General features: G+C 38.5%; 1 protein-coding gene across 1 annotated transcript in view; it reads right to left on the bottom strand.

Moving 5' to 3' along the window:
* CASTOR2 (cytosolic arginine sensor for mTORC1 subunit 2) overlaps window positions 1-17,645 on the bottom strand; it is a 666,243-nt gene that overhangs the window by 15,619 nt on the left and 632,979 nt on the right. The window contains exons 7-8 of the mRNA XM_053707472.1: window positions 17,228-17,310; window positions 680-774 (exon numbers count right to left, since the gene is read on the bottom strand). Of these exons, the coding sequence (XP_053563447.1) occupies window positions 680-774; window positions 17,228-17,310 (178 nt within the window). The remainder of the gene's footprint in view (window positions 1-679; window positions 775-17,227; window positions 17,311-17,645) is intronic.

The raw sequence follows: 17,645 nt of genomic DNA, 5'->3' as shown, positions 1-17,645 counted from the left end.
CTACCCTCCATAAGAGACCTAAACAAACTTCTGACACTTCTCTGCCAACCTCCTGGGACGAAAGGCAAAGAATGACTGGGGGATGAGGTACATGGGAGGAGTATTTAAGCCTTTGGCTGGGGTGTCTTTGCCTCCTCCTGGTGGCCAGGTTCTTAATTCCCAAAAGTAATGAATGCAGCTGTGGACTCATTCCATTTATGAAGAAAAAGGAGGTTTCTGCTGTATTTGTCTAACTTTGTACAGCGTAACTAATGGATTAATAGCACTGTTTCTACTTGGTTTTGTTAATCACTTCTAAGACTGATCTTTTTGTGTTATGACAAATACTTTGTATACTGATATTGTAAAAAACAAAAAAAATGTGATGAAATGTGATATATAATACTTACATTATTCATTCAACAAAGGAAACCAATTCTGGGAAACTCGTTAAGACCATAATGAGGTTATAAATGAGATATGAATGAGATGTTCTAACAGAAATTACATAAGACCCTTTATAAAACCGTGAAGAATTACATATTGCAAAAAGAAAAATGGAACAAAATCAGAGCATCTAGGGTCTGCATGAGAAGATCATATTCTTCATCTCTGGGAGATGACATCATACAGATATATATGAACCGGTTAAACATAGCTGGCACATTTGCAGTCAAAATGTCTTTTGCTTAAGACTCACCAATGCATGATCAAACTTAAAAGTACTGATATAGTAGGCTGGGATGTCAGCAGCTGCTAAAGGTTCTGAAATCTGGGCAACGATTCCACATTCATCTATACAAAAGAAAGATTTCCATTACTACTGTTCACACTGTTTCCCCAGAGCATATTGAAAACTCATTAACGAATCTTGCACAAAAAATTAAGCACTGCATAATGCCACACAGCAGCTACAAAGTCAAATAAGAGATCAATAAGCATAAAAGTGGCATGGATGCAAGATAGGAAAATATAATTCTGTTACTGTATAGATCTCTAGTATGACCTAATTTGAATATGGCATACAGCTTCCGTGCATTGCTTCTTAATAAGGGAAAAAAGGGTCAAAATAGTCAAAAACAAAATTTATGCTTACCAGATAAATTCTTTTCTTTTGGAATGATGATGGTCCACAGTCCCCAACAGCATATGGATATATTTCCCGCCACAAGTGGGAGCTTAAAATCCCTCCCACCTCTCTCTAGTTTAACATATAGCTGATTAGAGAATAGGAAACATATAGGTAGGAAAGACAAACCTGGGTCTGTAGAGGTGTTATTAGAGCGGTTGTCAAAACATTGAAACAGGGCGGGGCCTGCGGACCATCATCATTCAGAAAGAAAATAATTTATCAGTTAAGCATAAATTTTGTTTTCTTTCGTAAAATGATGATAGTCCATAATCCTCCATAACATATGGGATTAATACCTGAGCCGATGGTCTATGTTACAGAAAGGGTGGGATAATTTTTCTAGCAGTTCTTATTTAGCCAAAACTTGATAAACTCTGAAAAAAGTATGCAGAGAAGACATGTTGCAGCTTTGCAAATCTGCTCCAAAGATGCATGATTTTTAAAAACCCACATTGTTCCAACTGCTCTTGTAGAAGAGCTGAATACACTAGGAGGCGACTTTCCTGCCTTCAAGTAAGCCTTGTGAATCACTTATTTGAACCAAGAGGCCAACACTACCTTAAATAGCTTTCTGCCCCTTATGAGTCCCAGAGTAGTAAAAAACAAACTAAAGGTTTGTCTGAGATCTTTAGTAGCTTGGAGATAGAGCCGCTACCTAGAGTTAGCAGGATCCGAACACAATGAAGGAACAATCATTTCTTGAATGATGTTGTCTTTTGAAACTACCTAAGGAGGAAAATCATATTAAGTACAAAGTATAGCCTTCTCCTTGTGAATAATTAGAAATGGAGATCACAAGAGAAGGTTAACAACTTAAAAACTCTTCTTGCTGAAGAGATTGCTAATAATAATTTCCAAGGTAAAAGTAGATATCAATGGAATGCATTGGTTCAAGGAACCTTGTCATGCAGAGAAAAGTAAATTCGGACTTCCGGTTGTAGGAGGTGCCTAGGTGGACGCATGCAACTGGCGTCCTGAGTACTCCATCGATACACAGGCACCCCCAGGCTTTTCCACGGCCGTTGTAGTGGATCTCGCCCTGGCCTAAGACTGTGCCCGGACTCGAGGGGATTCATACCTCAAGTTGCGCTGCACTTTCTGGATAGCGGGAAGTCTAAATTGCTGTAAGACTCATTGGCTAGAGTCACAGGTGGTAGAAGCAGCCGCACCACTCCACAGCCTGTTGTGAGCCCGCCTCGCTGTACTCCCAGGACCCCGGTGTCTAGAGAGGGTTGGGGTGGTTTTCGCCGCTCTTGACTCTTTCCGGACCTGGGATAGGAGGGAAAAAAGAAAGAGAAAAGAGGTCATCGAAAGGCAAGGCAAGTCAAGATCCGGTATCCCGGTAACCGGTGGGTGAGATTCCGGTAAAGACGCGATCTACACGGCTGAAAGCATCACTATCCTCCACTGAGTTTCGTGCTTAAGCGAAGACGGCAAGATAGCAGTATCCAACGTCTCCTGTGGAATATAAACCTCCCAGAACCCCGGGTTTCAGTGTTGATTGTAAGGTGATACGGTGCACAGGTGCCGTGTACTTCTATCTTTATATGGCTTGCAATATGATCTATTTACCCCGGGACAGGAGGTGAGAGGAAGGTCACTATACCTCTGGGGTCATCATTATTACGGAGGCCAGAAGTTGTATTGCTGCTATTGAGCAGCTGAAGGAGAAGGACACCGGCAAAGAAAAAGATAAGTCGTTGTTTTTTGTCATAGACATATACCCCTATGCACTGTAAATAACTGTACAAGCCTTCTTTGCATCAGGCAGCAAAAAATTTATCGTTTGGTCTGTATTTACAGGCATGAAAATTTGAGATAAATTAGGTTGGGGAGAGATTTACGGTGCCGTGGAGCTGAGGTGATTGCTTAACCTTAAAAGCTGCTGAATACGGTGCTTCCCTTCACTGCCTGAAAAGTTCTGACTGTAGAAGTATATCGATTGGGCTGTCCAAATGGGACTATTCAAAAGCTGACATTATATCTTAAAGGGACGTACTACTGTTATCCCCTATCCTGAGCTCTTTGTCTTATTGGGCTTAAATGAACAGTACGGTTATAGCAAAGGCAGAGACTTTAAGGGCTATTGACTTCAAATTCTAACCATAAAGTGAACTGCCTCTGCCTCTCTTGCAATTTCACTATATAATATTGTAATCTCATGAGATGCTTTCTGTCCCTTTTTTTTTTTTTTTTTTTTTTTGTGTTGTTTTTTTTTATCCTATCTATATACATGATATACTGAATCAGTGGGAGTAAAATTTACCTGGTTATCTGATACATCTTACTGATAGCGGGGGTAAAACTCTCCTCTGCTGAATATTGTATGAATAGTCAATTGCCACAGGTAGTAATATGCAAGGTTGAGTTTAAACTGTCTGTAACTGCATTAGGTTGTGTCTATAAACTATACTATCTACCTAGACAAGACTTTATTTGTAAAGACAGCTGAGACTCATGTAGTATGAGAGAAGTTAGTGCTGGAACTGGTTTACCCCTATGGTTTTGATAGGAGTTAACTATCCATTTACCCTTTTGAGTTTACATGCATACATGTTTATTTGTCCTCCTTTTTTTTAGGAATCTGCTGAGCTCTGTGGCCCTTCCTCTCCACATTTAAACTAAACGGTTAACGCCTCAATAGAACTACTAATCCCACATAGCAGGAATATTTTAGATATAGGAACGGTGGATCTTACACACACAGGGCACGTATAGTCACATATTATTTTATTGAATCACTTCTGCACCTAACCGTTTTTTTTTTTTTTTTTTTTTTTCTCCCCTTTCTTCTTTTTCTCTCTCTTCTTTTTTTTCTCTTTTCTTAAAAAAAAAAAAAAAAAAATATACTGTTAGGCTCCTCTGTATATCACTTCAAGAGATAAACACAGTTTTACACACTTTATTAAAATTTTACCTCAAGGATAAATATAGGTATTCACACTCTAATAAAAATACACGCAGGCACGCGGACTGTATAGCTTTTGTTTCCTCCCACCTATTTCGATTTATGGACAAATTTCTAGGGATTAGTAGACCGGAGATAAACACAATGCCACCAAAAATAAAAGACAGAAAGCCCAGGTCAAGTATAGGCAATGTAGAAATAGGGGCAACAGAGTCCATACTGAGCTCTAACACTATGATAGATACTAATAATTTGGTAAAACAAATGTCGGATCTATTTCTACCACACTTTGAAGAAGTTAAAACAGATTTAGCGACTCTGACAAACGAACTTAAACAGGTCTCAAGCAGGTTAGGAGAAATGGAGAATAGGATCTCTGATATTGAGGATCTCCAGCACACTCATCAGACATGTTTAAATACACATACTAAGACCATTGATACTCTGCAAGCACGTATCGACGACCTAGAAGATAGGTCGCGGAGAAACAATATGAAAATAGTGGGTCTCCCGGAGACTTCAGAATTCTCTGATTTAATAACCTTTATCAATACTACATTACCAAAACTGTTAGACATGCCCTTAAATAGTACAGAGATAGCTGTGGAGAGGGCTCACAGATTGGGGCCAAAGAAAGATAATGGCTCAAAATTTAAAAGACCAGTTTTAGTGAAACTTCTGAATTTTCAGGACAAGCAGAGATTCCTCTCCTATTACAGGAAAAAAGGTGTTATAGAGGTAGACAAAGAACGTATCTATCTATTCCAAGATTTTTCTGTGGAAACCTTTAACAGGAGGAGATTGATGGCTCCTTGGTGCACAAAACTAATTAATGCAGGATATAGAGCCACAATGATTTACCCAGCTAAAATCAAAAATTTTCTCGATACTGATACAGTTATACTAAATACAGTAGAGGAAGTTAAGCAATTTTTAGAAAAATAAGAAATTCTGAATTAAGTTGTATCTTGATTTTGGACCAAGCAAATGGCTATCTGGTGGGTCGTTCTCTACCACCTATTTATTTTGTTTCCTTTCGTCTTTGTCTGTTTTCTGTTGTTTTCTGTTGTTGTCTTCCTTCTTTTTTTTTTTTTCTTCTTCTTCTCCTCCTCCTCTCTCCCTCTCCCCTCTCGGTCTTCCCTTGTCGTCACTCCCCATTATTGGGTGCTGTTAGTAGTTCTAAAAAGGTACTGCAATAGAGATAAAAAACTCACTTAAGTTAGTGTCATGGAATGTGGGGGGGTTTTCCTCCCCCATTAAAAGGAAAAAAATAATTCACCATCTAAAGAGTCATAAACCTGATATTGCTTTCCTACAGGAAACACACCTGAGTCTGAAGGAAATAGAAAAACTAAGAATGGGATGGATTGGGGAAGTGTATGCGGCTTCAGCAGTCAAAAAAAAGAGAGGAGTAGCTTGTATTTTTAATAAGGATTTAGAATTTCAGCTAATATCACAGTATAGCGATGTAGAGGGCAGGTATATTATCTTAGAAGTAGAAATTAACAAATGCCACTATACACTATGCAACCTCTATGCACCAAATGAGTGTCGGCCAGACTTTTGGGATGAGCTATACACAAAACTAATCGAATCAGCAGATTCACAACTGATTATTGGTGGTGATTTTAACAGCGTCTGTGTTCCCCAGCTGGATAGATTAAGAGAAAGCGGTTCTTATAGGTCCAGAAAGGAGGCTAAAATTCTGAAATCTTTTATGAAGGGTCTCGGGCTAAGGGATATCTGGAGAACACAACACCCGGATGAGAAAATGTTCACGTGTGAGTCAAAGACCTTTCATACATTTTCCAGAATAGACATGTTCCTGGTAACGGAAAGACTTCTACGCTTGGAAATTAAGTCAGATATTAAGAACATAGTTCTATCGGACCATGCTATTATCTCTATATCTGTCCAGCTGGGGAATAACAGAGAGAATTTGTGTGGCAAGTTTTTTTTCCCCTCCTTTCTCCAGGCCAATATCCACTTTCGGAATTGGCTTACTCAAAAATGGAGGGATTATGCTTCATTAAATAAGGAATATTTCCACAAGATAGAAATATATTGGGAAGCCGCCAAGGCATTTCTTAGGGGGGAGATCAAGGCCTACATGATCAAAAGGAAAAGAAAGACAAAAGCAAGGGAACTTCAACTAACTAATGCATTGAAGAATAAATTCACTAGATATATTGATAATCCGAGTAGAGAGAATTGGGACATCTATCAGAGGGCTAAAAAAGAAAGGGAGAGGGGGCGGAGCCAACCGCTGAACAGAACGGTCGCAAACATCATGAGCTCCGTTCAAAATAGCATTAAAAAGGCATTTTAAAAGAGATATATATTAGAGTTAATACTCAGAACTGACCCTGGTAACCAGCAAACTTGAGGTATCTAAATATCACGGACATCGATGCTCAGACTGAGATGGGAGCGGTGGATTGCAGCACAGTCACGATCTGAACACTGAGGCCCAACACAGCGCGCCATGACACACCACATAGCATTGCAGCCGGAGAACAACCAAAGTTGCTCGACAATTGTACTTGCCGCTGCCCTGATCCCAGGCAAGCCGCAACTACTATCTAGCGACTGGTAATCAACCCACAGCCCACTAACCTCCTCTCGACAGGATCTTACTTGCAAGTTAAAGTTTGCAACAGACCGTCCTTCCACTAAGATGGCGAACACCACTCAGCTCCGCCTAAGCGACATGGAAGGCATTCTGAACAGCCACTTTCACCAGCTACGCAAGCTGACTGAAACAGAGTGGGGGAGCCTGAGGAATGCTATTGATCCAAGGCGGGTGGCTGGAGGTCTACAGTTGAACCAGCAGGAATCGGCTTCTGATGCGTCATGGGATGCGGCTGACTTAGTAGCTTCCTCTGGGTCCTCTTTCGAAGGAGAACAAGCGACTGAGCAGAGACTTACTGAGGGGCCACACCTGAGAGCTGAGATACTCTTGGCACCAGTCAAAACGGCATCGGAGTGGCAGGCTCCAACTTATCTGAGGAGCTGGTTACCAGAAACCCACAGGGTCTTCATTGCGGAGCCTACCCAATTTAGGGACACATTCTGTACGTCGGAACAGACCACAGACATCCATGCCCTTAAGATAACGGGGCTGGATATTGGGCTCCTACTCCTTGGTGCACAGGGGTCTAGCCAGCAATGGATACATGATACCGCGCTGAGTAACATATCACTTACCGTTCACCACACAAAACCAGGCCTACAGTCTGGCCCTTTGAGATTATACCCTTTTACTGATACAGGATTCTGCTCTCGCCCTTCCTATAGCTTTCTCTCAAACGAAGTATGCTCCCCACTCAGGCCTAAGTACAGACCACAGGTCGCAATAAGAACCAGGACAGGAGTGGGTTAAGCTTTATTAGTACAGAGGTAGGGGGTTGCCCTGAGGCCTAGATGTTGTCACCTCAACAATGTTTTTGAAACGGACAAATCAACCTCCTTCTCAATGATGCACCCTACAAGGTATTCTATTGGAACTTTCCACACATTCCCCAGAGCAAACTGAACTTCGCACTGCTAGGGAATTCCTATGCTGAGTGGAACGCTTCCATCACCCATCTATCCTTCTAGGGACCTTAGATATAAAGACATTATGTGAAAGGCTGTGGACATCCCTTGGTCATCCAAGTTATATGATTGTTTACTGTTTGTTTGTCAGATTAGCCCTTATTTACTTAAACCAATAATCTACCTTCTGAAACATAATGTGTTTAGAGAGGTCTAGGCTCATCACCCTCTAGCTACACTCTCACCCTATATTCGTTGGGGCATATTCCTGTCTGTGCATATACTAGCAGCATAACAGCCATATCGAAAATGAACATAGGGCCCATTGAAGACATTTAGAGGGGTTTAAGACAGAGTGTAATGTAGAGTACCCATATACCGCTAATACACTTGCTGCTATTATTTTTTGTTAACCTGTGTATAGTATATTCCATACCTACAATGAGTGTTCTTATGTATTACTCTACAATGTATATAAGCCAATGTGTACATTTTTTTATGCTACGGTATGCCAATATCAAGCACCCAAAATCAGGCATACCACATTTCTAATTTTATAGTCTAGGTCATGCCACTACCTTAATGTTTGTAGTTCCAATGAGTCTGCTATAAGAGATGTTTAAAGATAATCTTATTAACAATGTTGGGGGTCCTTAATACTATTTTAGCTTGCTATTTGCTCTTATCATGTGGTCGGCGGACGGCTTTTATATTAGCAGCTGCGGACATTTAGTCTTTATACCTCACCTGCGGGTTGGTGGGGAGCCCCGGGTGGGATGCTTATATAAGTGTAAGTGCAACAAATGCCACAGCAGCTACACAACAACCGTGTTGTACGTGTGTTACTGACACAATACCTTAATGATACTGATAAACCCTGTATATGTGTTTGTCCAGTCTGGGGGTTTGAGGGGGGCCCTCGATAGGGACAAGTATATATCGCCAATGTATTGTTATGTATCATTATCCTTTCACTTATAATATGTGTTCCTCCTTCTGGACCAGTGGCCAGGGTCTGGAGGGAGACCACATAAAGGAAGTTTAGTCCACGAACACGCCAACCTAGGATCAACTAATATAAACCCTTATATACAGCAAGGAGAAGGGCTACGTAGGAGAGTTGGTCTCACTAACATGAGAAGTCTATATTGTAGATGAGGGCTGTAATACCCAAGGGATAATCCATTCCCATAAGATAGATGCAAGCTCAGACCATTTAATCTAATGTTGTTAAACGGTACGACCCCATGGCATGGTAGATGGGTCCTAGACTCCGTAAGATGTCCAGCACTATGTCACCTATAATTCGCTAGGTCATGTTATACATGAAGGTAAGCTAAGGAAAGAACATTATATTTAGAACAAGTGACACTTATTTTTAACTCTTATACTATGCTATACATACTCACCTTTATGTTCAGTTACATTGGTTATTCTGTACTAGTTCTCACCTCCCCCCCCCCCCCCCCCCCCCCAGTTATAGAGCCCACACCAGGGTTCAAACTAGGCGGACTATTTTCGCCACAAACCCTCTTACGAGAGGGTATTTTTGATTTTGTATATGGGTATACCTATTTGTGTTGAATCTATGTTCAATATTCTTTGACATGTGTACTTTAATCTCATGTTTGTGTCTTTCAGATCAGGGGTCCTGCGTGTCCCCAATTGTTACTTATAATCTTTAAACCGAATAAAAAATTATTACAAAAAAAAAAAAAAAAAAAAAGAAAGGGAAATATTCTTGACACAAAACCAGTTACAAGCTGAACTCAAAAATAAAGCGCTGTTTGGTACTGCCTCCTCAAGGATGGCAAAAATGTTGGTTAATATTTCGAAAAGCAGAAGGAAAAATAATTATATTTAGAACAAGTGACACTTATTTTTAACTCTTATACTATGCTATACATACTCACCTTTATGTTCAGTTACATTGGTTATTCTGTACTAGTTCACCTCCCCCCCCCCCCCAGTTATAGAGCCCACACCAGGGTTCAAACTAGGCGGACTATTTTCGCCACAAACCCTCTTACGAGAGGGTATTTTTGATTTTGTATATGGGTATACCTATTTGTGTTGAATCTATGTTCAATATTCTTTGACATGTGTACTTTAATCTCATGTTTGTGTCTTTCAGATCAGGGGTCCTGCGTGTCCCCAATTGTTACTTATAATCTTTAAACCGAATAAAAAATTATTACAAAAAAAAAAAAAAAAGAAAGGGAAATATTCTTGACACAAAACCAGTTACAAGCTGAACTCAAAAATAAAGCGCTGTTTGGTACTGCCTCCTCAAGGATGGCAAAAATGTTGGTTAATATTTCGAAAAGCAGAAGGAAAAATAATTACATAGGATCAATAGTATCTGAAGGCCAAAAATTTAATACCCCAAAGGATATCAACAGGCAATTCTTTTTATTTTTTCAGAAGTTATATGCTCCTGCTGAAGTCAATCAGGAAACGAAAGACAGGTTTTGGAATAGTATTAAGATCCCAAAAATCTCTGATGCTCAGTTAAATATAATAAATAAGGAGATTACAGTCGAGGAGATTATAAAAGTTGTTAAAGATTCAACTTTAGGCAAGGCGCCAGGCCCGGACCAATTGCCTATCGAATTCTACAAAATACTCAAGGAAGAGATTGCTCCTACGCTGACTAAGTTATTTAACAACTATTTTTTGTCACACTGCAAACCCTCCCAAAACTTTACGGCTTCCAATATCACACTGATCCTAAAAATGGATAAGGACCCCAATTCACTCGATGCATATAGACCCATTTCACTCCTCAATAACGATTATAAAATGTTAGCAACTATATTAGCTTTGCGCCTTAAAAAAGTTATTGGAGACGTGGTTCACCCGGATCAAACCGGTTTTATACCGGGCAGAACAGCGCAGAAAAATATAAGAAAGGCGATGCTATTGATTGAATATATACGAGCCTCCCATAGGGCAGGGTCAGACCTGAAGCACGATTTTGCTCTACTGACAGTCGATGCCGAAAAGGCCTTTGATTCTGTCCTATGGGATCACTTATTTACGACACTAAACAATTTTGTTTTTTCAGGACACTTCCTTACATATATCTCCCTATTATATCAAAATCCTATTTCATATCTGAGTATAAATAATATTCTCTCTCCGCCAATAACTCTCTGCAAAGGAACAAGACAGGGGTGTCCTCTCTCACCCCTGCTGTTCGATCTGGCAATAGAACCTTTAGCTATAAAAAGCAGAGAAATACTTGAAGGTATCAAGTTAAAACACCAAAAGGTAACTCTATCTCTCTACGCGGATGATATCTTATTCTATATAAAGAATTCTCCGAAAAACATCCCAATTATAGTAGATCTATTGGCGGAATTTAGCGATTTCACCGGCTATAGAGTAAATTTATCTAAATCGGAAATCCTCTGGATAATTAAAAAAAAAAATAGCCTCTTGGAAAACCCATTTAAATTAACTGACAACTTTATTAAATATCTAGGAATTAATATCTCTAGAAACCCAGAAAAATGGTACGATTTAAATTTTACGCCTATATAGAGGAAATGTCTTTCAGAGATGCAGAAGTGGGAAAGATTACCACTGTCACTCTCGGCAAGGATTGCACTAATTAAAATGCGAACCCTCCCAAGAATTCTATTTTTCATTCAAAACATCCCTGTATTTTTACGAAAGGTCGACATCAAAAAATTTAATGCAGGGTGTTCCCGCTTTCTCTGGGCCTCCAAAAAACCCCGTATCGCATTAGCTAGATTAATGCATCCAAAAGAAATGGGCGGTTTTGCCCTACCAAATTTGGTAAACTATAATTTAGCCTGTTTTGCTAGAATTGCCCTCGACTGGCTAACCAACGCTAATTATGTCACCAGTCTCGAGATTGAGGAGCATATTGCATCTCCCTACGTGCCCAAAGCATTATTACATATTTCACACCATTCAAAGGCGCGAAAGTGCACTTTAAAATTTACAATACATAATGTAATTATAGCCTGGCATAAAATCTGTAAAAATTTAAAGATTAGGCACACCCTCTCTAAATATCTACCCATTAGAGGAAATCCTGACTTTGAAAGTGGCTGTACCTTCTCTGCCTTTGCGAAATGGTCAGCAAATAATTTGATATTCCTACGCCAGATGGTAGACCCACTGTCTAACCAGGTAAAAGCCTTTGAATCCCTAATGAAAGAGTTCAGCTTAGATAGAAGATCATTTTTTGCCTATCTCCAAATCAGGCATTTCCTGTATAGTCTGGAGACACTGGAGGGGGAAGGCTGGTCACTGGGCCCATTAGAGCCGGTTATAAATTTATTCTCCATTGGGAAGCACTCTATTTCATATATATATCAATTACTTATCTCTAAGGATGCAGAGGCAAGAATAAATAGTCTTTTTTGTATGTGGCAACAAGATTTCCCTGAAATAGACCGAGGATTCTTTCAAAGGAGTTTTAATAGGGTAAAGAAATTTTCCAGTAATATGGCAATAAGAGAATCGCATTTGAAGCTATTAAACAGAGCATATCTTACTCCCAGTAGATTAGCTAAATGGAAAGGAAACACGGCCTGTCTCAGATGTAGATTCCCTTATGCTGATCTCTTCCATGTCTTTAATGCCTGTCCTAAAATCATTAAGCTATGGAAATAGGTAGAATTCTGGCTAAACAGATTTCTACCGGTCAGAATAACACTTAAGCCGGTACATATTTTTTTCTTGATACAGGACCAGGTTCAAAATAAATCTCTGATAAACACAACAATATTATTAGTAAGACAGATGATCTTAAGAAGGTGGAAGGATAGAAATGCTCCAAGTATAGCTTCTGTTACCCGTAATATCCAATATCAAATGTTACTAGAACAGCAGGACCCACAAATATTCGAAGAAAACAAGATTAAACAGTTCTTAGTAAAATGGGATAAAGTTATCTTAAGTCAATCTAAGGAAGTTCAGCTACAAGTATTAAGATACTTTAGTAAATCAGCAGAATTTCTACAATTAATGTTATCAGATAGTTACCCAGAACTCTGGAGACAATCGATTCCATAGATGAGAAGGGGAGAGGGGGCAGAGGACTGGGAGAAGACTTTTTTTTTTTTTTTTTTTTTCTTCCTTTTTTCCCTCTATAACTGATAGGTGATCACTTGTGTTCGTTTGTAATAAATGTAAAATCCCAACATCAGGGTGCATACCCATATAGCCTAGAAATTAATGTAATAAGTAGAAAACTCTGACGGTTTATACGATTGTTATGATCGAAATACGTTAATGTACCGGAGAGTAGATATTGTATCACCGTCTTTTGCTGTTGGTCTTCCTTTTTTTTTTTTTTTTTTTTCCTCTCTATTTCCTTTTTGTGTGTTCTTGTTTATTTGAGTGTTTAATTGTACTTAAAATAGAAAAATCCCAGCTAAGTGTACAAATATTTCATATAAGGGGTTCATTAATTTGCTAAGAGAAAGTGAATCTGTTGTTCTAAACTGTTCCATTTTATTTTACAATATGTCTTACCTAGCCCTGCGTGGCGCAAAGAGGTTGAATTCATTTGATTGTACACTTTGTTGGATATAAATAAATATTTAAAAAAAAAAAAAAAAAAAATGAAAAGTAAATTCAGATTTCAGGGTGGAAAATAGGAATCACAATTGGCCTATTTCTAATGAACACCTAGACAAAAGTCTGATCCTGAGGAGGTTTGGCCCAACTTCCTATTAAAAAGAACAGATAAAGTAGAAATTTGATTTTGTCATCCTGAGAAAAATTGAAGGAGTCTAGGAATCCTAAGGTAATACCCAGAAAACCTTCTGGAAGAACACCATTTAAAAAAATGCCTTCCAAATCCAGTAATAAATTATTTGGGTTACAGGCTTTCTGGCCTGCATCAAGGAAAACTATATGTCTCAAAACTAGGCGTTGAAGCTCCACACCATAAAATGTAAAGATTAGAGATAATGATGAAAAAGAGAAACCTGAGACTAAAGGTCTTGTGTCAGAGGAAGAAGCCATGGAGAGCGAGAAATATCTGCAATGTATCCCCATGCCAAGTCCTGGTGAGTCAGGCTGGAGAAATTTATATTACTGATGTTGACACCTCTTTGGTTCAAGTATGATACTTGGAAACAGGTATGCTAGATGAAGGTCCCATGGACACACCAAGGCGACTATTAGGAGAGCCTTTGGGTATTTTGATCTCACACAATTGCTTGGAAGTGTGTGATTTAAATGAAATATAATCAGATATATGTCCTGTAAGCCCATTTTGATCTCTATGAGTGATTGAAGAATCCTAATGGAGAGACCAATCTCTTGAATGGACCGATAGACCGCTGAGATGATCCACCTCCCAGTTGTTCACACATGGTATGTGAATTGCCAAAAGGGAGCAAAAAGTTCTCTCTGCCTAACACAGAGTTTAGAAACATCCTGCATGGCCAGTGAACTGCAGATATCCCCCTTGATAATTTATGTAGGACACCGCTGATATGTTGTCCAATTGGAAACAATAAAACTTTTCCTCCTTCAATAGAGGCCATGGCTAAGAACCAGAAGATCACTCTAAGTTCCAGAATGTTGATTGGTAACTTGCCTCTAGAGGAAACCTAACTCCTTGCACTCTTCTAAAACCCAGATCCTGTTGGAACAATAGGCCAAGACTGACGAAGGGAGGACGTCCCAAGGGTCAAAGACAGACTTTGTGTCCTCAAGAAAAAAAATTGGCAGACGGAAAATCCAAAGCATTCTTTATACCAAATGTAAATATTTCTATGACAACTGAGGTCGCAAGCCATTAAAGGGGTCTTAAGTTAAAATGGGGCAAATAAACTGCATCTGAATCAGCTATCATAAGATGATTATATAAGTAGTAGCAGTGGTATTTATGTACCTACTTAAGCATCTGCACATATTTATATTGCCATGTAGCCTTACAGACTAAAGGAGCAGCGCATATAGATCAACAGGTACACATTGGATACTTGTAAATCCATGTCCAGATAAGCAGAGACTGCATATATCTTTAGCATTTAAATACACAATGTACATGATCCATTAAAATATTCATGCTCAATGCTCAGTGTCTGCATGATAAACAGATGTGCATACCTATAAATTACCCATACAATAGATACCAATAAACCTTATCTCTAAAGGATTCCCACTGTAAAAGAAAATATTTATGATCAATGTTCAATATCGTCATAGATATAAATGGCACATAACATAGGTAGAAAAGAGATATCAATAGATCATATCTCTAAAGCATCTCCACTGTTGTATTAAAATACAGATAAATCCTGCAGAACTGCATTAAGAAATAAACCTACAGAGTACAATGCATGAAAGATATATCCCTAGACGGTATACACCATACAGCTGTGTCAGAGTACCTACAAATAGTCTCTAGGCTGTATGTGTGCCGTTTAAAGTATCTTACCTTACACAGCACCTCTCCACTGGCTTACTAGGCATGTCAATGCAGCAGTATCCAGTAGAGAGCCCAACCAATGCAGGTATAGAGTACCACAGAGGATTGCAGTAGGAAATACCTGAGTCCTTCAGGGGAAGGATAGGGACGAGTCCCTGTGATGCCTGATGGTAGTTATGGCTGAAGTCCCATTAGGGAAATGCTATGCACATAACAGAGTACTCATTTGTCCCTGTATCATTCAGCTGCTGTGAAGTTTCTCTTCTATTTTCATTGTAAATGATACTCCCTAGGGAACCTGGGTCTCACATAGGTCTGAGCTCCTAATTTATAATCCATAAGCAAGTAGCTGGAACAACCTCTATTCTCAACCATCTCCTATGAGGTCAAGAACAAACCAAGAGAGAGATGGAATGTGGGATGGTTTTACATATCTTGTATGGGTTCTTGACCTCCTCCTAGTGGTTGGAAATATATCCCATATGTTATGGAGGACTGTGGACCATCATCAATTTACGACTGAAATCCAAATTTATACACATACAATTAAAAAGGACCGTCTACAATTTTATATTGTTTAAAAAGATCGATAACGCCTTTTCTACCCATTCTCCAGCTCTGCATAACCAACATTGTAATGAATATACTTTATAACCTATAAGATTGCCTGTTTCCAAGCCCTTGCAGGCTGCCCGCTATCTCAGTGCTTTTGTTTTTAAGGGACATTATACTAATATGCTAAATCACTTGAATGTGATGCAACATAACTGTAAAAAGCTGACATGAAAATATCCCCTGAGCATCTCTATGTAAAAATGGAAGATAATTTACCTCACAATTTCTTCAGGTCACCAGTGTAAATGCTCTATGAATACTTTAGCTGCACTTTAAAGTGATTCAACATGCAAGTATCATGTCTCTTTAAGCTTTTTACAATCTTGAACTACAGCCAGACAGTGCTAGTTCATGTGTAGCATAAAAATAACATTGGTCTTACTCCTGTGGAAAATGATAATGGGTTCAAAAGAACCAGCAGTAGTTTGCCAACATTGAAGACTGTAAAAAGCTAAAAAAAAAAAAAAAAAGCACTGAGATAAGGGGGCAGTCTGCAGAGGCTTATATAAAGGTAATCATAGAGGTAAACAATGTATTAATATAACAGTGTTAGTTATGCAAAACTGGGAATGGGTAATAAAGTGATTATCTTTTTAAACAAATACAAAATTTCAGGTAGACTGTCCCTATAAAATTGAAACAGTTGCATTTTTGTGATATACTTGCATTAGTAAAAATGCTTCTAGTAAAATGTATTACGGATTCAGTGGCATATAAGCATATGCTGTGTGTGCCCTGTACACCTGCATTTAATTCAAGCACCACTGGCTATGTAAGCAGTTGGAGTATTTAAAGGGACACTGAACCCAAATTTTTTTTGCATGCAATTCTAAGCAACTTTCTAATATACTCCTATTATCAATTTTTCTTCATTCTCTTGCTATCTTTATTTCAAAAGCAAGAATGTAAGTTTAGAAGCCGGCCCATTTTTGGCTCACATCCTCGGTTGTGCTTGCTGATTGGTGGCTAAATGCACCCACCATTAAACAAGTGCTGTCCACGGTCTGAACCAAAAATTGGCTGGCTCTTTAGTTTTAGATGCCTTCTATTTCAAATAAAGAAAGCAAGAGAACGAAGAAAAAATGATAATAGGAATAAGTTAGAAAGTTGCTTACAATTGCATGCTCTATCTGAATCAAGAAAGAAAAAAAATGTGGGTTTAGTATCCCTTTAAATACTGATGCACAGGACAAGTGCAGCATATATACACAGTAGCAACCCTTTTCCTTAAACGTTTTTACTATTACAAGTACATAACAAAAGCGTGCTTTTAAAAACTGAAATGCACATTTATATTTTAATTATTATGTCCCTCTAAAAAAAGCTCAGAGTATATAACAAAATTAATTAACGAATATAGGAGTTATTAGCCCATTATAAAATAGGAAATTGAGCAGTAATATGATTATAATATTATTATTAATTTTAAGTTGACCAAGGCAATAAATACCACTAGTACATGAATATTAGAAAAAAACAATGTTTTACAGCATAAACAATATTTCTATTATATGGGTCATTTTTACCAATAATATTGTCAGAACTCTCCTACAAGAAGCTTCTCATCTGTGGCATTGCATTATGTATTATAATTAAAACTCACTAATAATACAAGCCTGTAAACACATACCAAATCCAAGAGGCTGGCCACCAATGCGGACCATTTTCCAGAGTTCTCCTGAAGCACTTGTAAAGAGCAAATTATTAGGGAACCTAAATGCAAACAGAAGTGTTTAATGATCAAACTAATGTAATGACATATAAAATGTAAACCAATGGTAACAAGTTTTGTTAAACATGAGTTTTTAAGAGAGTTTTGAAAGCAAAATGTTCCCATTTGACTTTTTTTTTTTTTTTTTTTTTTAAATCAATCAGTTTCTTCATAGACTGAAGAGATACCAATATGTACTAGTGTGTATATAAGCTGTTGCCACTAGGGTAGATATTTCCTAGGAGACTTTGTGACTGCCTTTTCCCTGCTTTTGAGATGTTTGATTGTCTGCTTGGTTACAGAAGCCACACTTTGCTGAGACAAACTCTTGCCAAAG

Source organism: Bombina bombina, chromosome 3 (assembly GCF_027579735.1).
Source record: "Bombina bombina isolate aBomBom1 chromosome 3, aBomBom1.pri, whole genome shotgun sequence".
In the NCBI taxonomy this organism is placed as follows: Eukaryota; Metazoa; Chordata; class Amphibia; order Anura; family Bombinatoridae; genus Bombina; species Bombina bombina.
The sequence above is the reverse complement of the archived record's forward strand: the minus strand, read 5'-3'. Positions and strand labels throughout refer to the sequence as shown.